General features: G+C 37.1%; 1 protein-coding gene and 1 long non-coding RNA gene across 10 annotated transcripts in view; one reads left to right on the forward strand and one right to left on the reverse strand.

Moving 5' to 3' along the window:
• The window catches only part of PDE5A (phosphodiesterase 5A), a 139,680-nt gene extending 120,678 nt beyond the window's left edge, over positions 1-19,002 (forward strand). For all 5 annotated transcript variants that reach the window (XM_019418579.2, XM_019418552.2, XM_019418587.2 and 2 more), the window contains 6 exons: positions 4,274-4,374; positions 6,040-6,117; positions 8,209-8,272; positions 13,417-13,491; positions 14,903-14,986; positions 16,594-19,002. In XM_019418579.2, coding sequence (XP_019274124.1) covers positions 4,274-4,374; positions 6,040-6,117; positions 8,209-8,272; positions 13,417-13,491; positions 14,903-14,986; positions 16,594-16,731 — 540 coding nt within the window. In that variant the 3' untranslated portion in view covers positions 16,732-19,002. The remainder of the gene's footprint in view (positions 1-4,273; positions 4,375-6,039; positions 6,118-8,208; positions 8,273-13,416; positions 13,492-14,902; positions 14,987-16,593) is intronic.
• Positions 1-24,039, reverse strand: part of LOC109248726 (uncharacterized) — a 54,459-nt gene that overhangs the window by 23,645 nt on the left and 6,775 nt on the right. For 2 of the 5 annotated variants that reach the window (XR_008421706.1, XR_008421705.1), the window contains exon 3: positions 10,253-10,394. The exons of 2 other annotated variants lie outside the window; for them this stretch is intronic. This is a non-coding gene — a long non-coding RNA (uncharacterized LOC109248726). Of the gene's footprint in view, positions 1-10,252; positions 11,733-24,039 lie in introns of those variants that run through there. One more of the 5 variants, XR_002072224.2, reaches the window with a different exon arrangement.

Consider the following 24,039-nt stretch of genomic DNA (forward strand, 5'->3'; position numbering starts at 1 on the left):
TTCATTATTCACAGTATATCTGCTATATGCATGTATTACCTTTATAGTAAGAAAAAAGTCAAAGTTGTAACTACTATGTGGAACAAGCACAATGCGTGGTATGTAATCTTAAAGCAATTTTACCCCCATCTTTTTATGTTTGCCCCGTGTGGCTAGTCTTCTCTGAGCTCTAGAAGAAAACTTGGGAGGCCCATGACTTTTCTGGTTATTCTTTTATAAGTAAAAATTACGTCAAGTACTAATTACGTCAAGTCCCAAAATAGACTATGCAATTCTCAATTTAGAAACCAAAATGTCCAGTTCTGTGTAATACTCTGGATTTTGGATTTGGTTTAAAGTTTCACGTTCTCCCCCTACTGCCTGGTTGGCTTCTCTCAACCCTATCTTGTGCTTCTTCTAACTTCTTCCTCATCCCTAACCCCGCATGTAGTTTCCTTCCCCTCCAGACTTGGAGAGTAGGAAGAGAGAATAGCTAAGAAGAGGGGCAAGAAATTTCTCAACACACTGGTACTGTTAAGAGTGTCTCACTCTTGGGGCGCCTGGGTGGCTCAGTTGGTTAAGCGTCCGACTTCGGCTCAGGTCACGGTCTCGCGGTATGTGAGCTCGAGCCCCGCGTCGGGCTCTGTGCTGACTGCTCAGAGCCTGGAGCCTGTTTCAGATTCTGTGTCTCCCTCTCTCTCTGACCCTCCCCCGTTCATGCTCTGTCTCTCTCTCTCTGTCTCAAAAATAAATAAACGTTAAAAAAAAAATTAAAAAAAAAAAAAAGAGTGTCTCACTCTTTGTGCCTGGCAGGTGTTTAAACCAAGTTCTTTTCTTGTGGGTAAGTTCATGATGCCTGCCAAGTGCCCTCATTGTGGGGCTTTTCTACCAGATGTTCCTTTAATGATCATCTCTGCCTGCCTTACTTATGGCTCCTTCCTCTGCTCAGGAAAATCTGATCGTTCACTTTCAGCTCCTTTCTGCTAAGGTTCTTTGGCCTTCTTTGTCATCCCCTTTGAAAAGGACAGGACTGAAATCAATCCCATGCCTCCAAAACTTGGAGAGGGCAAGCCATCCCATATAGTAGGAACTTCCCCATTGGTGCTAAAGTCAGAGTGGCTAGTCAGCCTGTGTCTTGCCTTTTAGATTTTCCAGACAGGAATTAGACATGAGACCACTGTGGCCCTTCCCACTCTCACTACACTACAAGAGACATATGTAGGGACTTCATGCCCCACTCTCTTATTTGAGATGGAGGGGAACACAATCTCACCTCTCCCTAAACATCTCAGTGTGGATGAAGGGTTGAGTTATACAGCCAATTTGGTAACCTCATTATAAATTCTGTACACAGTGGGTGCCTGGGTAGCTTAGTTGGTTAAGTGTATGACTTCAGCTCAGGTCATGATCTCATGGTTCATGGGTTCGGACCCCATGTCGGGCTCTGTGCTGACAGCACAGAGCCTGGAGCCTGCTTCGGATTCTGTGTCCCCTCTCTCTCTGCCCTTCCCCTGCTCACACTCTGTCTCTCCCACTCTCAAAAATAATAAACATTAAAAAAATTTAAGTTCTGCATACTTAAATTGACTTTAGATTGATAAAGTATGCGATTAGTATGAATTAGTTCATGTGTGACTGTAATTGAATGACGTTAGTGTAAGTGTACAAGTTGTATTCTTTCCTCCACAAGTTCTCTTGGGTAAGGTACAAGAATTATGAGAGTTGAATTTTTGACCTTATACAAGAAAGAAAAAAATCCCTCTACTTGGCTTTGCTCAGGCACCCCTTCTGCTCTATTTCAAGAATATTGAAAATGGGCATTTGCTCCCTTGCTTTGGACTGCTTGCTTTAGGCTCCTAGGAGGTTGCTCCTCCTTCGGTGCCCACCTTAATAGCAGCCCCAATGTCTCAGTGATCCAGTCCCATCCACGTTGTCTCTGGGCCCCACAAACCATTGCTTCCACGCCATCGTTTTGTGTGTTGACTGTTCTCAAAGGACCTCCAGACTGGCTAGCCTGAGATGACTGGGTTACCTGCAGATGCACCAGTTTTCAGTTTGGTTTATGCTCTGGTTATAAAGTTTCATGGGCTTTGTGCAATCTGCCCCAGCACTAATTTTTCCCATAAACCATGTCATTTTTAGTGTGTAGTTTTTCAGAACTGAGATTTCTCAGGAATTATATGCTGTTTTGTAGTAGAGAAATCTGTACTTTCCTTGGGATTTACTATCTATATGCCTCATTTAAAACTATAAAACCTTCGGGGCGCCTGGGTGGCGTGGTCGGTTAAGCGTCTGACTTTGGCTCAGGTCATGATCTCGCGGTCCGTGAGTTCGAGCCCCGCGTCAGGCTCTGTGCTGACAGCTCAGAGCCTGGAGCCTGTTTCAGATTCTGTGTCTCCCTCTCTCTCTGCCCCTTCCTCCCCTGTTCATGCTCTGTCTCTCTCTGTCTCAAAAATAAATAAACGTTAAAAAAAATTTTTTAAAAAAAACTATAAAACCTTCATTTTAATATCTTGTTTAGTTTTAAGGAAAGAAAATATGCTAAGCTTTTTCTGAAGCCCATATTTAACAGTATCCCTATCATAGATACCTATGTTATTAAATAACATAACTTACTAAGCAATACATTATTACTTATAAGAAATTTGGTCATATAGATGGTTGGTCTCAAATTATAAGACCATATAAATATTCTGTCTTTGTAAGCACCAAAACATTACTTAGTATTAGCACCAAAACATTTACAGAGAATTTAGTCTCTGTTTTTGAAAGCAAAAATAAAAATATAACACCAAAAGATATTTCCTTTTCTTTTTTTTAAATATTTTTTGAATGTTTATTTATTTTTGAGAGAGAGAGACAGAGCATGAGTGGGAAAGGGGCAGAGAGAGAGGGAGACACAGAATCTGAAGCAGGCTCCAGGCTCCAAGCTGTCAGTACGGAGCCCGACGCAGGGCTCGAACTCATGAGCCATGAGATCATGACCTGAGCCAAAGTCAGACATTCAACCGACTGAGCCACCCAGGCGCCCCAAGATATTTCCTTTTCCATTTGAAATTGTTTTATCTTAAAACACATAGAAGTATCAGTTATTTTCTAAATAGTTTCCTTTCTGGCCCAGAATCTAAAGTGATTACATATTTTAAAACAATGTTCATGGTTGTAATCACAGATTCATTAATTAGATACATGCCACAATTTTGGCATCTAGTTATTCTCTAACCGGTGTTTTGGCACTGGCCTACCACACTCGGCAGTTTCTCTTTGTTCAGAACAAATCCTCTGCCTCCAGATCTCATTCCCACTCCTCTGGGTTTTTCTTGGCCCTGAGATTTAGGAAGCACATCTGATTCAATTTATAGATGTTGTCCTGAGTGTATGCTGAATACCCAAGGAATGTTTTATGTAGCTCAACATCAGAGGGCCACTATGCCTTAAATTACAGACAAATAAAAAACGGTTACATAGCACCTTTTCAATATTTCTTTTTTTTTAATGTTTATTTTTTATTTTTGAGAAAGAGAGAGAGCACGAGCAGGGGAGGTACAGAAAGAGAGGGGGACAGAGGATCTGAAGCAGGCTCTGTGCTGACAGCAGAGAGCATGAACCATGAGATCATGACCTGAGCTGAGATCAAGAGGGGAGGCTTAACCAACTGAGCCACCCAGGCGCCTTCCAATATTCCTTATAGATGTTTCAACCATACTTGCTTTTTTGTGACCAGTAAGTACACCTTTGGCTCATTCCCTACAGGGCCACCATCTACATTCACATGTTCCTAAAGAACACACACTGTCTGCCATATTGATTAAGTTAAATTATAGAAATTTGCACCCAAAAAGTGTTATTAGATTTATGACAGAATCCATAGAGAAATGATTCTTTAAATAATCAATGGTTAAAAGTTTTGCTACTCCATTCTAGATTTCCATTAATATGGCTTTGATTTGGGAGCACTATATATATATATATATATATATATATATATATATATATATAGTTATTAGGTTTTAGGCCTGGACTAAGGCCTAGGGAGTATAAGATGTGGAAAAACATGCATGTGTAGGTAGGTGCACCATTATGAAGCCGTATTTTCTTATAGGACAGGGTGGTGGGAAGTGGAATGTAGAGGGGAAACATCATTTCATGGCATTAAAGTAAGCAGCTGTCCTCTGTATTCACGAGTTTAGAATACTAGACATGTGTTTAAGATATGTCACTTTACCTTCAGATTTTGTTCTTGTCAGCAGCCTCTCCAGGCAGAGTGCTAATGATGGTTTTCTTTTTTATAAAGGGCAATCAGATTCTCAGTGGCCTCTCCATCGAAGAATATAAGACCACGCTGAAAATAATCAAGCAAGCTATTTTAGCTACAGACCTAGCGCTGTATATTAAGTAAGTTTTAAGAAATATTATGAGATCAGTAGGTCTTGGAAATGTTTGCATTGTTTCAAACTTTTCAAATGCACTTTGGGAGGTTTTAAGATTATAAAGACAGATGTCCTGGCAAATCAAATGTCTTGTTTTTCAAACTATGGTGCAGTTTCTTAAAGGAAGCCAGAAAAGTCTACTCCTTTGGCATATGACTTAGTGCTAGAAATTACAGAATACAGAGTCATTTCTGACGTGTGACTACTCCTGTGCCTCTGAAGTTGTGTACAAGGTAAATAACCATGCCAAGGTCATTCCAAGGCTGCGTTGTCCAGCCCAAAGGTTATAGAGCCCATCTGCTTTTCCTTCACCCCCCTCCCCAGCTTCTGACCATATTACAGTCCCTTTATACTATCATCTAAGCCTAAGTGGGCAGGAAAAAGAGCTAAGTGCCAGACACATAAGTCTTGTTTCTTTTTATTTGATTTTGGCAGAAGGGTATTAATATAGAACTTTAATTAGTGAAGTCATTGACTCAGAAATTAGAGTGTGCATTAGAGTAGTGTTTGTTATGCATGTATGCATTTCCCTGTAATTAAACTGCCTTTCTAAAAGAGAGAAAAGACCTTGCTGCATTTGGGCAGGCATTAGTTTCCCACATACAGACCAAGATCTTTTGCTGCACATGTAGGAGTGAGGGGAGTCTGGCGGTCACACTTGTGGGATTTCCCTGAAGCACAGGCCTCTCTCCTTCTGCACAGGGATTCATATGTGTGGCTTTCACCACTCTTATGAGAAGTAAAACCAAGTAGAACGGATATACAAAAACACATACCCCAGGTACCTACTGTTGTACGTCTAAAAATAGCTGCACCTAAAAGTGTCTGGGTCTAAAAGTGCCGTGCCATTGGATTTGGCAGCACTTTAATTAGGATAAAAGAAAACACAGCAAACTTCAGTTTAACTTAAAATGATTACAGAATAAAGATGATCAGATTACCAAGAATTTAAAAATACCTGTAACCACAAAGACTTCCCAGCCTTTCCAGGCCACATGGGTCTCTCCTCTGAACCCTTTTGCAACGTATTTTTCATTTTTGGTACTCAAGTGACATACATTCAGTTTTGTTATATAAGTTTTTCTTATCTTTGGTTTGTGTCTCTGACTAGATTTTAAACATTGTGAAAAGGACTCCTGTCTTATAACTTCCCAAGATGCGTAACAGTATTGGGCACATAGGAGGCATTCACTATGCACTGAGTGAATAATAGTATATACTTTTTACCTTATACCATAATGTATATGAATAAGATATATGAAATTGAACTGAAGCCATATAGATCTCATTATGCCATACACTTAAATTTTCAAGTCATTCTTGGCATCAAATTTTAAATTTGTTTTATTTTCTTAAAATCATGCTTAAGAATTGAAATTACCATTATTTGTGATCTGTAGTTAAAAACTAGGTGAGGTGTTATTGTTTTACCCAAAGAAAATGGCACAAAGGAAAAAAGTGAGGTATTTTTAGCTTTTTAAATGATGGTTTCTATATCGGATTCTAAGATGGGAAAAACCTTTAGAGATTTTTTTTTCCCAAAAATTTACTCCATGGGTCTTTGTTAGCTGAAGAAATAAGAGCCTGGGGACTCATCATAACTACCATATGTTTTTCTTTTACTTTCAAGGAGGCGAGGAGAATTTTTTGAACTTATAAGAAAAAATCAATTCAACTTGGAAGATCCTCATCAAAAAGAGTTGTTTTTGTAAGTAGGTTTTCTGTCCTTAACACTGATGTTTTGCTCTCCAGTTAATTTTATAACTATCAGATTTTATTGCAAGTATTTGTTACAATGTGATGATCTTAGAGGCTGTCAGAATTATCTGGAGTGTTGTATAAAGGGCTGAATATGAATATTTATTTGAAAAGAAATGCATTTGCAAATTCAAGTCAGTAAATTACTCCTTTGTCTTAGAAGGAACTTTAAAATGTGGTGGAATATGAATACAAGGCTCTAGGGTTCCCCCTGCTCATATTCCCAGTACTTTGGAATAGCTGAAAATAGCATCCCAAAGATTGTGGGAGCAAGAAGGTGGTTGGGAAGTGTTTACTTCTCTTGAGTGATGGGAGAGTAACACCATCAGAACCTCAAGATTTCCCTTTTCCTCACCTGTAGGCCTGTCCCTCCTTTCTAGCTGTAGATGCCATCTCTTTGCTGTTACTATTCCTACTTTTACCATGGCTAGAACCTGGATCCATAAAAAAGAACAAGCGGTCAATAATTTTAATAAAAGGATGACACAGAACACCAAGGACAGCACTATTACACTTCTGAAATCAACATTTCTTTAAATGGATTGATACTACTAGCATGCAAACAAAGATGCAGATTATAAGAAAACAGTACACAAATGCCTGGCTGTCTGTTCTGTGTAATAATGCTTTATTTCATAGCCTCAACATGTTTTTCTTAATGGTCCCTTAGAAACGTATAGACAGATAGGGGCACCTGGCTGCCTCAGTGGATGGAGTATGCGACTCTTGACCTCAAGTTCAAGCCCCATGTTGGGTGTCGAGATTACTTAAAAATAAAAATATGAAAGAAGAAAGAAAGAAAGAAAGAAAGAAAGAAAGAAAGAAAGAAAGAAAGAAAGAAAGAAGAAAGAAAGAATAGACAAACTACTGTAGTTAGGGAACAGTTTTTCCCAGTAACAAAAAGGAAATCCAACCTTGGCTCCAAGTCTGCACCAGTTTCCGCTGCTCCATCCATCCTAAGCCATGAACCTCTTGCAGAGAAGTACTCATAGTTCTAGTGCTCAGTGTCGCCACTTGAACTCATGTGTCTGATTTTAATGAAGCTCATTTAGGAGCATTGTCTTCTTTGGGGGAGGCAGTTTATACTGGCAAGCACTGAAATCTTTTATGAAAATGGGCTTAAACAGTGATTAAAAATATCTCTGGTGCACTCACTTTTTCCGAGAGAGTTGGTGTAAGGCGTAGAGTAGGGGCAGGAAACCGTTTTATTTTTGCCTTACGTAGTTACGGAGAACGTGCTTTTAGGTTGGGTTTCCCAGCAGGGACGAGGGTTACCATCCTTTGCTATAAGTGTTTCTATATGACAGTGACTGGACTTTGTTTCTCTAAACAAATTCTTACAAACAGGTATCCAGATCCAACATGGGAAAACACGGTGCTAAATACAGAACTATTTTCATACTGTAGTTGTGGTACCGAGCTATAGAGCACCTTGTCACCGACTCCAGATTCCGTCCTGCATGGTTTTTACTTCTCTGAACAACAGAAAGACTAAAGAGCTCTGTCCTCTCATATCCCTCCCTCCCTTTCTCTGGCACATACTGTGTATAAGTAAGAGCTTTTCACACAGAAGTCACTGCACATGTTGAGTGTATTAGGATGACCCACCTTAATTCTTGCTCTTAGAGGCCTTATATCAATAGAATATCTGATGTTATCCTTTAATGGTTAATTATTAGTAATCAATGCGTTTTCATCTTACTACCACTGAGAATGGAATACCAAGGTGAAAAAAAATAGCAACAGCAGGCAAGTTTTTACCCAGAGGTTAATAATTTCTCTCGTGCCAATCTGGAGCTAAATGAGGCGTTTTTAGGGCAAATTCCAGTAGTTCAGTGGGCAACCAAAACAGTGACACTCTGCTATCCCTGAATCAGCCACACTTCCATATAAGTTGTTTCTGTTTCTTTTGTCTTTATAAACTGCCATCTTCATAGTTTAGGGAGCTTTAATTTAACCTTTTTACCAGTAACTATTTATTGAGAGTTTATGTTCACATAAAAAGTAAACAGTAGTATTGGGCTTCTTTTTCCCTGAACAGAGCGATGCTGATGACAGCTTGTGATCTCTCTGCAATTACAAAACCCTGGCCTATTCAACAACGGGTATGTTGTTTGCTGACAGTAAAAGTAGTAATTAAAAAGTCAAAGTAAGAAAAGTCTGTATTCTTAAAGGTAGCTTCTAAAGTATTTGTGGAAATTTTTATCCAAATTTTAAGTAGCATTAAAAGCAGAATTGGACATAAATAGGTTTTCTTTCTTAGAAGATTCATTAGCATTTGCTAATATTTATAACGTATTAAGAAAGACAGCATCTATAGTAACACAGCAAAACCTAGCTGCTGATAGTCTTTAATTCCAGTACTACTTCTGGCTCACTTAGGAATGCTTTTTAGCACATTTCCTTAATAACCTTGAAAAACAGAAAAAGCGAATTATTTTTCTTCTTATGATTTTTCTTTATGGTTAGCCTACCATGCTATAACTCAGCTCTAAGTAGGCATTAGCGAGTAGAACTTAAACATTTCCTGAGTCTTAAAAATATAGGAAGTGTTGATATAAGGTGTCAGGAAGGATGTAATCAGGACCTGTGGCTAGGAGGCTAGAAATATATCCTTCTCTCTAAATAAGTAACTGCCATAACATTTTGCAGAGGTAGTAAAGGCCCTAGGCTCAGAAAAGAGATGGCTATACATGCAATGATGTGTGTATTGTGCTTTTGTTTTTTGAGACTGCATTTTGAATCCTGAATGCACTACCTGAGACTAATGACAGTCTGCTGTTGGTCAGGGCTCTGATCTGCAGAGTCATGGAGCCCAACGACAGGTTCATCTCATGAAACATACATGCTGAGAAAACAAGATCAGAAGTGTGCTATCCATGTGCCAAAGCTGACATGCCGTAAGCACTCAGGAAAGGTGGTCTTTACAGAGTGTGCTGCTCTGTAATAATAAATGGGACTGTATGCCCATTTCCAAATAGGAAAGGGAATGGAAGAGGGAAGAATTTGTCTTTGCATTTATCCTTTCTTCTTAATCAGATCCCCAAAAGGTTGAGCAATGAGGTGAGAGTCCAGACATAAAAAGCAATACTATAAAGCCTCTATAATTAAAACAGTTTGGTATGGGTGACAGACCAAGGGAACACAATAGAACTTTGAGAATTACATAGAACGTTTAATATATATAATAAAGGTAGCATTTCAAATAACTGGGGGAAAAGAGAGACTTTTTACTGAATAATGTTAGGGTGACTTTCACATCTTCTATAACCAAATGGAAAAAGACACAACTGTATCTATTCCACATACTTAAATTCCAAATGGAACATACAGTTCAGTCTAGAGAATTAAACCATAGAAGTACTAAATAAAAACATTTGTGGATTCTTCTATAACTTAGGAGTGAGAAAACTTTCCTATTGCAGAAAGAAACAATAGAAACAATAGAAACAAACAATAGAAAGAAACAATAGAAAAGACTGGTAAATTTGATTACATGAAAATTAAAAAAAAATAAAACTTTTGCATAGCAAAAGACACCCATAAGCAAAGTAAAAGTCAGTGAGAAACTGGTAAAGATATTTGCAACTTATATTTGGTAGATACCCCAGATATTAAATAACTTGTAAAAAATAGAGAAGGAAAAGGGCAACAACCCTACAGAAAAATGGGCCAGAAATTTGAACAAAAAGTTGATGGAATGTGAATGGCTCTTGCTATTTGCAAAGGTTCTCAGAACCTCATTCATAAGAAAAAATGCAAATTAAAACTACACTGACACACGCAAAAAACTTGTATAGAATCTCATAACAGCTTTAATCCTAATATAGTAGTAATATCTGCAGCAGACACATTCCAAGACCCCCAGTGGTTGCCTGAAACCAGAAACAGTACTGAACCCTTATATGTACTATGATTTTTCCTCTACATGCATAACTACGGTTAAGTTTAATTTATCAATTAGGCACAGTAAGAGATTAACAACAATAACTAATAATAAAATAGAACAACTATAACAATACTGTAATAAAAGGTATGTGAATGTGGGGTCTTTTTCTCAGAACATCTTATTATATTTTACTCACCCTCCTTGTGATGATGGGAGATGATAACGTGAGAGGTAGTGAGGTGAAGGATACAGGCGTTGTGATGTAGTGTTAGGACCTTCTGACCATGTATCAGACGGGGAGGATCACCTGCTTCTGGACCACAGTTAACTCCAGGTAACTGAAACCATGGAAAGCAAAACTCTGCAAAAGGGGGACTACGGTAGTCAGAACTAGAAACAACCCAAACGTCTTGTCAACAGAACAGCTAAACATATTGTGGTCCATTCCTTATTCAGTGGAGCACTGCTCAACAATAAGAAGGAAGTAACCATTGATACCTGTAACCACATGGATGTGTCTCATAAACACTATACAGAGCAAAAGAAGCCACACAAAAGACTACGTTCTGTGATTTCATTTATAGGAAGTTCTGGACTAGGCAAAATTAAAGCACTACAGTGAAAGAAATAAAACAGTGATTGTGAGGAGAGGGAGGAAAGAAGGGGCAGGAATGGACTGAGAAGGGTCATAAGGGCAATAGAAATATTCTATATCTTGGATGTGGTATTTGTCACATGGTTCTATGCATTTGTCAATACACTGAACTCATGATCTATGCAATTCACAGTATATAAATTCTACTTCATTAAAAAAAAAATACCATTTCTCATTTGGCAAAATCCAAAGGTTTTATGATATACTCTATTGGGGAAGTTGAGGGAAAACAAGGAATGAAAAATACTGTAACTCTTTAGAAGTTTATAAATATACATATTCATTATTTACCATTACTTCTAGGAATCTTATCCCAAAGATATACAGGAAAGAATGTAAAAAGATATTTATACAAGGCTACTCATTTTAGTGCTATTTGTAATAGCAAAGACTGGAAGTAACCCAAATACTCATCAGTAGGTTACTGATTGAATAATTTGTAGTACGTTTACACAGTGAGTTCTAGGCAGGTATATAAAGAAATGAAGATTATCTGTATACTACTATGGAGTGATTACAAGGATCTATTTTTAAGTGGAAAAAAAGCAAGGTAGAGAAAATGTATATTGTACTCTACCATTTATCTAAGAAGAGGGTAAGGTCGTGCCTGGGGGGCTCAGTTGGTTAGGCATCTGGCTTCGGCTCAGGTCATGATCTCACAGTGAGTGAGTTTGAGCCGCACATCAAGCCTTGTGCTGTCAGCACAGAGCCTGCTTTGGATCCTGTGTCCCCATCTGTCTCTGCCCCTCTCCCATTCACACGTGCGTGCGCTCTCTCTCAAAAATAAATAAACTTAAAAAAAAAAAGTAAAATATGAATATATGTACATATTTGCTTAATATTTAAAAAAACTAGGATTAACCACAAAAAAGTTAATGATCCCCTATAAGAGAAGGAAGGAACAGAATTTAGTGAACAGAACCATGGAACCATGTAAATAGTTTAAAATCATAAGGTTGAATTCTCAGCATTAAACCTTAAAAATAAAATGAAACAAACCTGATTTCAGTTGCAAAACCATAGTGACAGAGACTATTTCATTCCAAGTGACATTAAAACAGTAATTTGACCATGTATCTCTTAGTGGGATGTACTCTAAAAACAAAAAGGAATTATAAATCCTTTAAAAAAGCCTTTAAAACTGTTTTCAATAATGTTATTATTAGTGGTAACTTTATATAGATATTCAATCACAATTGTAGATGATGTGGGATAAAAGCAAATAAAAAAATTGTATTGGTATCATTGAGGACTGTCAGTGTGAGTGGAAAGATAAAGATCTAAGGTGGATTAGGTTATGCAAAAACACTGTAGTCCTGAATTTGAATTGAAATGTTGTATGAACTTCTGTTGTGTCCTAGCTCCATCCTCTAAAAGGGCTTACAAATACTGGTAGTAATGAACAAACCTAGTGCCCATACTGAGGTTTCTAAGTATCTCATTAAAGGAACAAGGGCTCCAACAAAGAAATGGCTGATAGCAGTTTTAAAGCAGGAAATGTATAAAATGAGCCTAGAGCATCTTATTCTATCAGAAAGCAGGGAAGCTTTCAAAGACTGATAGGATTCTGTCAAAAGAACAGAGATGCCAACTTTATAGCCTCCCAGTGGCCAAAATGGAACAATCTGAGTATCAGTAAGGATTGAAATACATTAAATATGTTTAAATTTAAAAGTTCAAAATAATAATAAAAATAATAAAATAAAACCTTCCCTGGTCATCTTTGATAGTTGCTTGGTAGCCATGTTACTTTTTTAATGGTAATTAAAGTGGAGAAAATAAAACATTTCTCCTGCTTTGCTTTGCTTTGCTTTTTTTTTATCTCCTGCTTTTCTTATACAAATTGTACTTTAGGGTAACTAAATAATTGATGTGGGGAACTTCCTTTTTTATTGTATTTCAACTAATAAAACAAAAAGGAATGACTGCTTTGAATATCACCTTTTTGCAGCCCTTAAGGTAGCGGATCTACTAGACAAAGATCATTAATGGTCTCTAATATCACAAAAAGAGAGGCAGCCGGGCATTGTATAGCTCTTAATGGAAGTACACAGCATTGCCTATGAAGTAGTCAAAAAAAAAAAAAAAAAAAAATTCGGTCAGTCTTATCAAGCCTCTAGATCTCATTACCATTGTGTGTAAATAGGGCACAGAGAAACAGTAATTGTCATCATAGGAATGCAGTCAGCAAAATCCAGATAGTGGGAAACTACAGGATAAACAACCAGTTTATTTAACAACAACAACAAAAAAAAATTATAAGGAAATTTTTTTAAAAGAGAAGAGAATGGACGTGTAGATTAAAATTAATTTAAAAGGCACAGCAATCAATCACAATATATGCAGCTATTTGATAACTGGTTTTCACAGCAGCTGGTATAACAGGTGCTTAATAAATATCATTGCTTATGCATACAGATGGACATACATGGCCTTTTCCCCACTAACTGCTGAAGTTGAAATAACATGTTGCTTTTTTCTGCCTAATTTCAGATTACAAACTCTAGCCTTTGTGATTAGATACATATTTAAAAGCAAATAAAATATAATTTCCATTACTCATTGTTGTTCTATTACAATTTTGCTAATGTGGTTGAAGCTAGATTTGATAGATTTTATTATCTTTACTCAAAGTCTCTATTCTATTCTCTGTTCTAGAGTTATTTGCTTTTAACCGCCAAAACTTAATCGGTCATTTATTTCAGATAGCAGAACTTGTAGCAACTGAATTTTTTGACCAAGGAGACAGAGAGAGAAAAGAACTCAACATAGAGCCTGCTGTAAGTCTGAGACCTTGTTGGTAGGAATTATTTCAATACATCTGTGAGTGTGGACTTCTTAACACTTTTATGAGATCTTTCCTTGAGAATACAATTTCTTTTCATTTTATTTTTTAAAGCATTTTTCTTATTAAAAGAATTTTACGTGTTTATTACAGAAAATATAAGCAAATAAAAGAAGACTCTTTGGTTCATCATATTGTACCTACTTTTTTTGTAATTTGTTTTTTCTATTTAAATTTAAATCATAAGCTACGTTTCATTCTGACAAATGGTCTTATGTATATTATTTCTAGTGATTATCTGAAATAGATGCAGCCATAGTCTATCCACTACCTTTGGGGTAATGTTTGCAGTGTTCACTATTACCAGTAGCACTTTGATAAACATCTATGTTGCTAAGTGTTTCTGTGCCATTTTTCATTATCTTGTTAGGATAAATTCCCAGAATTTCTGTGTTGAAGGGCACAGATTTTAAAGGTTTCTGATACTGCCTTGTTCACATAGAGTTTGGATCTCACAGACAAGAAAAAGACCCTTCTCAAACCATCTCTAGCTTTTGGAATGAGTTTTTCCCGAAAATGAAGCACAGCCATTTTTTTTTTAATTCAAATGGACATTTATTGAGCCCATATTAAATGGGACATGGTTATGACCCCCTTTCTGTGTGTACAGTTTCAGCCACTCTGCTCTTTAGTCTCAGCTGGGCACATCATCTGTCTCACTAGTCTTTCACAATTAGCTCAGTGTCCTATAATGTAATGGTAGGCTCGTTCAGAAGCTCAGAATCTTCTTAGAAAGTCGTGGGTAGCACAGTAATGGTAACAGCTAATGGAGAATTTGCTTCATTTTAAACAAGTACTGTGACAGACTCATTGCTTCCCATGGGAGTGCTGGGCTTGTCTGGTGCTCCAGCCATGACCTCCTGGGAATAAGCAGAATGACATCTGCATAATCGTCACTAAGAAGGCTCTCTGTGTGGATTGAATTGTAATCAGCTGTGGCCTGAGTGGCTTCCCCCACAAAGCTGAGGGTGTTTGATTCCACATCAATAGACAATTCAAAGCCTGTGTGTTCTCCAAATACACGTCAGTGGTCAACTCTAGGGCAGTGGTTGACTCTAGGTCGGTGGTCAGCTCTAGGTCAGTGGTTGACTCTAGAGTAGTGATGAATTCCAAGGGTAGTGTGGGAAAAGTCAGCCAGGATGAACAAGACAGAATCAGGGCCTTTCTGAGCACAGTGCTGGCAGGGAATGCAAGAGGCTGACAAAGGAAGGAGACAAGCAGGTATCAGGCCTTCATCAGCTAACCTGGTGATTCATGTTTTCGGAGCCAACTTGCATTGTGTTCTTTAAGTAAATGCAGATATGTGTGTTATGTGTGTGTGTGTGTTTCTGTGTTTGTGTTTTCAGGATCTGATGAACAGGGAGAAGAAAAACAAAATCCCAAGTATGCAAGTTGGGTTCATAGATGCCATCTGCTTGCAACTATATGAGGTATTTATACAAAAACGCTAGACTTGCTAAACTTAGACCGTGTTATGAATTAAAACCTCAAGTAAATTGAAGCGATTAACACTAGGCCTTTTTCTTTTTTTTCTTTTTTCTTTTTTTTTTTGGCTGGTGAACATGCTGTTTGCATTGAACAAGGAACACATTTTATATTTGATTTTTTTCAAAAACGTTAATTCATCAATGCATAACTATCTGTTGAGTGCCTACTGTGTGCTAGACTAGCAAATTGATGTAGGAACACTTAAAAGAATTATATGCCAGTGCTACCTTAAGGAGGTATACTGTGCATACATTATGTCAGCATATTCTTCTAAGTTTAGGCCTCAATAAAGAAAAAAAGTATCCAACTTTTTCTCATCATATAGTGTAGCTTTCATATTGTCAAGGAAAATTTTATAATGATGAAAAGAAGGTAGCTGGAAGACTATTACAGGGTCCCATTTCCTTGCACCTACTGGCTTAGAATTTTTATTTTTTAGGTAAAGATATTCTCCCTAAAACATCTGGTTTACTAGTTTAGATGTTCTTGCCCAAAATACAGAGAGCAGACACTATCCTTGTTTTTAAAAGTTTGAATAGGAAACTGTCTTCAGTTTTAATTATTTGGGAAGACAGCATTTATCATAAAGTTATCATAGAATGTCAAAACTCAAACCCTAGAATCTTCTAATCCAGACATTTTCACAATTCAGTGATGGTTTAATCTTACATTTCATATGTGTGCAAGGATTTATTTCATTTGAATCTGCTGTTAAATTCTATGTAATATTGATTTGTGCTTTTACTACATTTATTTATAACTATTATATTATAGAAGTAATAATATTCTCACCATAGAAAAGTCAGAGAATTATAATCCTACTACTCAGACACTACTGTTAATATATCACTGTATATGCTTTATGACATTTTCATATTTTTCACTTAAATTTGCCTTTTGTAATTCATATTACATCATAATGTATTTTTTATTTTTTTAACATTTATTTATTTTTGAGGGACAGAGCCTGAGTGGGGGAGAGGCAGAGAGAGAGGGAGACACAGAATCTGAAGCAGGCTCCAGGCTCTGAGCTGTCAACAGAGAGCCCAATGCGGGGCTTGAACTCAGGAACCGTGAGATCACGACCTGAGCTGAAGTCGGACACTTAACTGACTGAGCCACCCAGGTGCCCCTTCATCATAATGTACTTTTAAAGCCTGCAAAATAGTAACATAATATACCTAACCCTGTTGTTGAGTATTTATGTTATTTTCAGAGTTTCTCTATTTCAAAGAAAACTGCAGTGAACATTCTTGTATCTAAATATGTATGGCATTATAGTTGGTAAAGAATAATACCATGCGGAATTATAAATCAATCTTTATTATAATCTTGAATACAAGTCTATTTAAATACATTGTATAAAACTATTTTATAGAAAACACAAAACAGGGTGCCCGAGTGGCTCAGGCTGTGTCCACACACTTGTGAAAACCCCACCAGTGGGTCTGCTTCTGAAATGAGTGTGAGATGTGACTCTTTGAAATAGGCCTGGGGAGAGGGCTTATTTCCTCGCTGCTTTCTAGTTTGTTTTCTTTTTCTTCTTTAGGCCTTGACCCACGTTTCTGAGGACTGTTTCCCTTTGCTGGATGGCTGCAGGAAGAACAGGCAAAAATGGCAGGCTCTTGCAGAACAGCAGGAGAAAATGCTGATTAATGGGGAAAGCAGCCAGGCCAAGCGGAACTGAGTGGCCTATTCAAGCAGAGTTGAAGTTTACAGATGGTGTATTCTGCAGTTTGTCTAGTTTTGCCACATACTGTACAGATTTAGTGTATACTTTGCCACTGCTGTATTTTTATTTTTGCACAACTTTTAAGAACATAGCATGAAATGTTTTTAGGGGACTATTACATATTTTCTGTATATTTGTTTTATGCCACTGATCTGAGATTATCAATGATACCCACTCTTAGCACATGGATAAGAGCGCTGTTTGTGATACTTTGTGTACTGCAAAGTGCAAGTTGAATTCTTGCACTGAGATTGTTTTGTTATTCGTTGTTTTGGGGGTTTTGTTTTCTGTTTTTTGGGGTTTTTTGCTTGGGGATTTTAAATAATTGTTTTTGTGTTTTCTGAATTATCAATCTTGTAAAGAATGTTTGGAATCTTTTTTTTCTCAAAAATAGGCTAGGAGAAAATTGAATGTATTCTGTGACATTTAAAACTTTCAAAAGATAAAGTGTTGTTGGCTGAGTGGATTTTAAGGTGAAAGGATACTATTTGTCAGCAATGTATTGCATTAACAAAAAAAGCTAAAACTCTGAAACAGATGGAAAGTACTAGAAGGCAGTATTGTAAAGAAAAGGTATTGTTTAATTGATTTGCTGTTTTTGTTAGTGAGCAGGAAGCAGGAAGGGGAGAACTCTTTCATTTCACGTACATTTTATCCAGGGACTACCCATAAAATCTGACCCATCTGATGGAAAGCAGGGGAAACCTTAGGAGAAGACACTGATTTCACTGACTTCATGGTCACTGACTTTACTGACGGATGAATGTGATCGAGAAATGGAATGGCCGTATCTGTCAGTGAAGGGAAACATTCTGTTGGAAGACTCTTATGAGTCAGTGAGTGTTTTGAATATTGAACTTCCTTTTTTAAATAACTTATTGTTTTTCTTACAAACCATAGTTTATAAGTGAACAGTTTAAGTCTCAACAGAAAATTGAGAAAAAAAAAGTGATAACTGGAACACTGACCTGAGGTGAGATATGACTGCAGATAAAAGGTAAAATGAACCATTATTTTTCTTTGTCAGAGGAAGTATATAGAATATTTTTAATTATATAAACAGCAAAGGGCCATCCTTGATATTGGGGTCAAAATTAAATTGAGGGAGCACTGTAAGGTAAGAAAGCTTAGGCCTGAATAAACTTAAGAGTATTCAGTTTGCAGTTGAGAAACTGCCCAATTTCAGTTTATAGGACTAGTCAGAATCACAGAAGTTTGGCTATGTATGCTAATTGTTGACACTGAGATTATAGTTGTTGGTATTCACTTCATTTAGCTTTTAGTACATTTAGAAAATGTTAACATTGTCTTAGATTTGAGCCCTTTTGAATGGATTCCCATTGAACACGTGTGCCATAAATACACATCTATTCAGTACTGGAGAAGTAGATAATGAATTGAACTGGTTCAAGAAAGGAAAATCTGTTCCAAATACGTGGAAATGTTTGGACTGGGGCAGAGTAGGAAGAGAAATATTTGTCTGAATTGTTAACCACCCCCCTTCCCAAAAAACAGGTTCTGAGTTTTTAGCTATCACTAAATTGGATAGCAAATCTCTTGGGGCCATGGTTCAGCATTCTGAAACACTTTTTTTTTCTCTAAACTGCCTAAAATTCAACTTATTCATTAAGTTTTGAAAATTCTGAGAGTGTATCTTACATAATGTGACTTACTTCTTACCATTCAGGTAAAAAAAAAGGGCAAAACAAATTGTACTGCCATTACTTTGTAGTGGTAAAGGCTAGTATAGAATGTTATCAGCTGTTTGTTTCCATATGTATTATTGTTGTAATACTTGTATTTTCAGGATGTTATTCGATTTTTATTTGATGTCATACAGGTGAGATCTATAAGATTGCCTCTTGGTGGCACTGGTGTGTAAATTACACAGGCTGTTACTAAAATAACGTATCTATATACTGGTATCCCCCTATGCATGCATACATAATTCCTTAGTGTAGAAAAATTGTTTAAAGAATAGCAGTCTTTAATGACCTTTACATCATACACATTGTGATTTAGCAGTTATGCTAAAATCTGTAATCATATACTTTAGTAGTTTGTTTAGCTCCATCTAATCTATGCCACTGAGATGTATGGAGGTTTTGTATGTGTGTCATTTTAACAAGCAAGAAGATATATTTAGATTAGAAATTGTTTGGTTTACCTTTAGACAGTGGTTTATTTTACTTTACTAGTTTAGCAATTAAAAGAAGTTGGGTAGTACCATGCCTATTTTGTTGTTGGAAGTTTTAGTTCTTATACGAAGAGTACTTCTTTAGGACCAGTTAGTTGGTGCAAATAATTTTTAATTTTTAGGAAAATCATTCCATACATAGATTAATATCTAGTACAGGGGCAAAATCAAAGCTTTAGTTCTTACGTGAGTATTTTTCCCAGTATCTTCTTTCTCTCTCTCTCTCTCTCTCTCTCTCTATATATATATATATACATAGTGGGAATATATATATATACACATAGTGGGAGTATATATATATATATATATATATAGTCCTCCCTCATCCTGCTCTATGTTTCTGTTACCCATAACTAGCAAGAAGTTATTCTTTTTCTGGATTAAAGTAATTTTGTGATAGTTATAACTGAATGACATACCATTTCATTTCAATTTTTAGCTCCAAAAGTCCCCACTATTATACTAAGTTGTTAAAAAATCTCTATAAAATTGTCTGGCCTTCTATTTTTCACAAGACTGGCCCTTGCCAGTCGCAGTCCTGTGTGAACTTGTGTAAGTCACTTAACCTCTGTGTGCCTGAACACATTGGGCTGTTAAAGGAGTTATGTTTGGGTGAAGCCTTTGTCTTCAAGGAGAATGTCACAGAGGGCAGCTACTGTGTAAGCCCTAGTGAGTCTTGGAGACCAGTGTCAGAAGTGGGATATTGGGCTACAGAGCATGGTATCTCATTCCACATGTCATTTCCTGTTTTGAAGATTGAAAACAAGACATTTATTTGGCTTCTCATGTGCATCACCAGTGACTGTGAGATTTTGAGCACCTTGCCTCAAGGTACAAACTCTGGACAGTGGTGTTGTCACCACTGATCTCTTAATCATAAAGAATAGTTTCCTTCAATAAGAGTACTGAGATAAGAAAGTGTATGAAAATATACTCAAAATACTTGGTTCTGGGAGGAAACCGGTCACAGATGTATTCTTGCCTAGCAGTGGAAGTGCCTTTATTTTTAGCATAGAGCACAAATGTTAGACCTACTCCAGTTTGACTTTCAGTTTTCCTGTGTTTTCCACCAGATTTTACTCCTAACACTTTATAGGTCATCACAAGCAGTGCTCTTGTTTTGTTTTGCTTTGTTTTGTTTACAAGAGTGATTTTAAGAAGAGAGGAGGAAAAGGTGTAATTGCTGTCCTCTCCTGTGAACAACTGTAGTTAAAATGAGGTGGTATAATTTAATGTCTCAGTATTAGACATGCAACAGTCCACCTTTTATCGAGTCCCTGCGACATGTCAGGCACTGTGTTCAGCCAAGGAGACAGAGCAGTGACCTCAAGGAGCTCACAGTCTGCAGGAAGTGCTGGATAAGAGACTTACCAGCTTCTGATCCTGCCAATTGAACATGAAAATATAGGGTACGTTATATCACTTTCATTTTCATCTATAAAATACGTATTATACAGTTTTCTGAGGACCTTCTCCCGCCCCGCCCCTGCACCCTCCCCCTCAAGGATCTTCTTTACCTGGAACTTACTAAGAATCTGTCCGTGAACATCCTGCCTTCTAACAAGTATGGATCATTTAGCCCGTTGATAGCTTAAAGAACACCTTAAGTAAGGAGTCATGTATTCTACTATATAGGTTTTTTTCCCATTTGCTAGCCAGGTAGAGCTTACTCAGAGTTCTCTTAGATTGTTAAATTGTGCACAGTTTTGGACCCCTTCTGCTCCACCACAGGGAGCAAGGAAGAAAGTATTAAAGCTCACTTGGCCCTTCCATATGCTTCTCAAAAGCCTGTGTAAACATGTCTTAATAAATGTCATTGAAAGCAGTGTAAATAGTTGAAAATATAAATTTCTATTACGGTTTAAGAAAAGAAAACCTTATGGATCATCACTAGCCACTGTTAATATCTATTTGTATTCTTATACCTTTTTCAATATATTTGAACAAATATATAGTTTCTGGCACTATTTTTGTACTAGGATAAAGGAGTTACTGTGTATATTATGTTTAGCTTTAAAGTCATTTTAAATAATTGTGAGTGTTGATTTCTTGTCTTTCCTCTCCCCCCACCATGAGAACCGTGTCAGATGACTCTTCCATGACAAAATCACTTTAAAGGAACACTTCCCTACCTGTGATCCCTATAAAATCAAGAGATGGTCAGAGTGATCTTCTGTCGTGCAAACTCTTCACCTGTCAGTTGTTTACTCATTTTGCTATGCTTTGTAAGAATAAAAAGAATGAATAAGTAGGTATGACTACTGTGTGATTATTAGGGGAATTTTAGGCAGGGAGGATGGGTCCAGTGCTTTGAGAGACTGTAGGCAAGCTAGCCTTTGGTCATATTAGCTGAGAAAATGTAGTTTAATCAAACCCTTTCCTTAGTCAAGACTCCTCTCAGTAATACTCTTCTTTTTATTAACATCCTTTGCTACCAATTTGAAGGCAACATTTTCCATACTTCCTGTGCTTCAAGTCGGTAACAGCTCTCTGGAGGGTGATGATTACCTGCTTATTGTTGCATAAGGAGCTAAGACTTAGGAGTTAAATACTTGACAAATGGCGTGAGCTGGATTCGAGCCTAGACCTGTCTGGTTTCAAAGCAGGTATTTATTCCATTTAGTTCTTTCTTTGAATTTTAATTGTAAAAGTTCCAAAATCCATTCTTAGTGGATCAAATGGGCTATCTACAAGCTTTAGAGAGAAGATTTACCTCACCCAGCAGGTTTGGTTTTGCTTGGGTTTTTACTGTTAATTTTCCTATAGTTCATCTGAATAGCTAATGTCCCACCTTCACAAAATCCCAGATACCACCCTGTTTCAGTACTGCTAATGTAGAGGTGTGAGGGTATAATTAAATTCAGAATATCTGATTCATTATTTAGTTTTGCTAATATGACAAGCCCTAGACAAGTCCTCTTCATGTGGGACATAATATCTAGGCTATACCTAATTCACAAAACTAAAGACAAAAATAAAATGAAAGCTCATGTAAAATAATAGTTTAGATTTTCCGACCAGTAGGAGGCATGAGAGTTTCCGTTTTATTTAAAGTACTCCTCCCCTACTGGGTACAATGAAAAAAACTGTTTTTTTTTTTTAATTTTTAAAAATGTTTATTTTTGAGAGAGAGAGCATGATCAGGGAGAGGGGCAGAGAGAGAATCCCAAGCAGGCTCTACACTGACAGTGCAGAGCTTGAAATTGGGTGTGAGATCATGACCTTAGCTGAAATCAAGTCAGACACTTAACCGACTGAGCCACCCAGGAGTCCCTAAATTTTTTTATTTTAATGTTTATTTGTGAGAGAGAGAGAGAGAGAAGAGACAGCATGAGCCAAGAAGGGGCAGAGAGATGACACAGAATCTGAAGCAGGCTCTAGGCTCTGAGCTGTCAGCACAGAGCCCAACGTGGGGCTTAAACTCACTCATGAACCGTGAGATCACGACCTGAGCTGAAGTCGAACACTTAACAGACTGAGCCACCCAAACTGCTTTTTAAAATATTTTTACTAGCTAAAGAAAAACAAAATGGAAATAATAGAGAATTAATTCTTGGTTACTGCTCTTTGTTCAGTGATCATTTCATCAAGATGTCCTCCAAACAATAACTGATCATCTGAAGGCTCTGATACTCAATATTCCATCCATGGAGACAGTCATCCCATTTTGCAGAAAACGAAAGCTGTATGACAATTCTCTTCAACTCACATTCTTGCTATTAACTGTGCTGCCTTCTCAGCAAACCGGGATTCCTAGGTTTGATATATGCAAGTGTCACAATATGATTTTTTATTTTTAAGGCACATGACATTAAATTCACAGAAACTCTTTGAACTTGCAGAGAATAATCTCTGATTTTAAGCTATGTTCAGCCTTGGCAAACAAACAAAAACTATGTTTCCTGTTCACAAACCACTTCCTCAAAATAAATATGCACAAAAGGTATGAATGGAATCTAAATAATTATTTGAAACCAAAAGAAATCTGACGAATTAATTGTATGCATGATTTCTTTCTGGCTTGCCTTATTTTAAGTGTATGTGTGTGTGTATGTAAAATATACAGGAACTAAGTTGACTTTCTCAATCACCTAACAGCAATCTCAATGGCACTTTTTAGGATTCTTCTTTCTAAATCACTATGTAAGGGACAAGATTGCATGGCCAGACAGTGGGGGGCAGCAGGGGGGGAAGCAATAAATGTAGACTGCCACAATAGCTTTCAACCTTAATATCCCCAACATTGATTACTTTTAAAGCCATATTTCACTTCATATCACTGTTTCCCCTTACCCAACAGGAGTGTTTTTAGGCTTTATCTGACATATTCCTGTATGTCTATCTAGCATATTACTGTAAGAAATAAGCTTCTCCTTTTACCAATCAGCTCTCTGAAGTTCAGGAATTCTCTGGTCTCACTGATCTGCATAACCCAAGGAAGAAAGGCATAAAACATGGTTAATGACTGCTTCAGCTACAACTGCTTGCTCTGCTCACATGTGCTCATGCTCTCTCTCTCCCCCTCTCTCTCCCCTCATTCACACAAGCCAATAGGAGTAGTTTCTAAGAGTGCTCTACTGAGTCTGTTAGAATAAGTTACAGATTTCTTGGGAGATGAAGGGACGATTATGTCCTACATTATTTCCTCTTTCTTGAAACCTCTCTTTCTCTTTTTTCTATTCTAGCTCCATCCCCTTGGCCTTCAAACATATTTGATTCTCCTGTGCCCTAAGACACCTTGAATCACACAGCCCTCCTAACCTACCAGCATCTCTGCATCTTCCTTGTACTTTGAAGGTACTCAACAAATACTGAGTGAAAGAACAGATTTCCATAATTTTCCATCTGACATAAAATTGATATTTTATAAAGAAACAGGAAGGTAATTCCACTGAAGGGAAACAAAAATCAATATAGTGCTTTTAGACATTCTCAGCTGGACAAGAGCTAAAATTTAACATGAAAAAACAAGCTGAATAAAACAATATCTTAGGAAAAAAACACTTGTTTCCTGCTGTGAAAAATAAGTTAGCTACCAGACTTTCATTAATAAATTGATAACCATT

Source organism: Panthera pardus, unplaced genomic scaffold, assembly GCF_024362965.1.
Source record: "Panthera pardus isolate Hobbes unplaced genomic scaffold, ASM2436296v1 HiC_scaffold_13, whole genome shotgun sequence".
NCBI classification, from domain to species: Eukaryota; Metazoa; Chordata; class Mammalia; order Carnivora; family Felidae; genus Panthera; species Panthera pardus.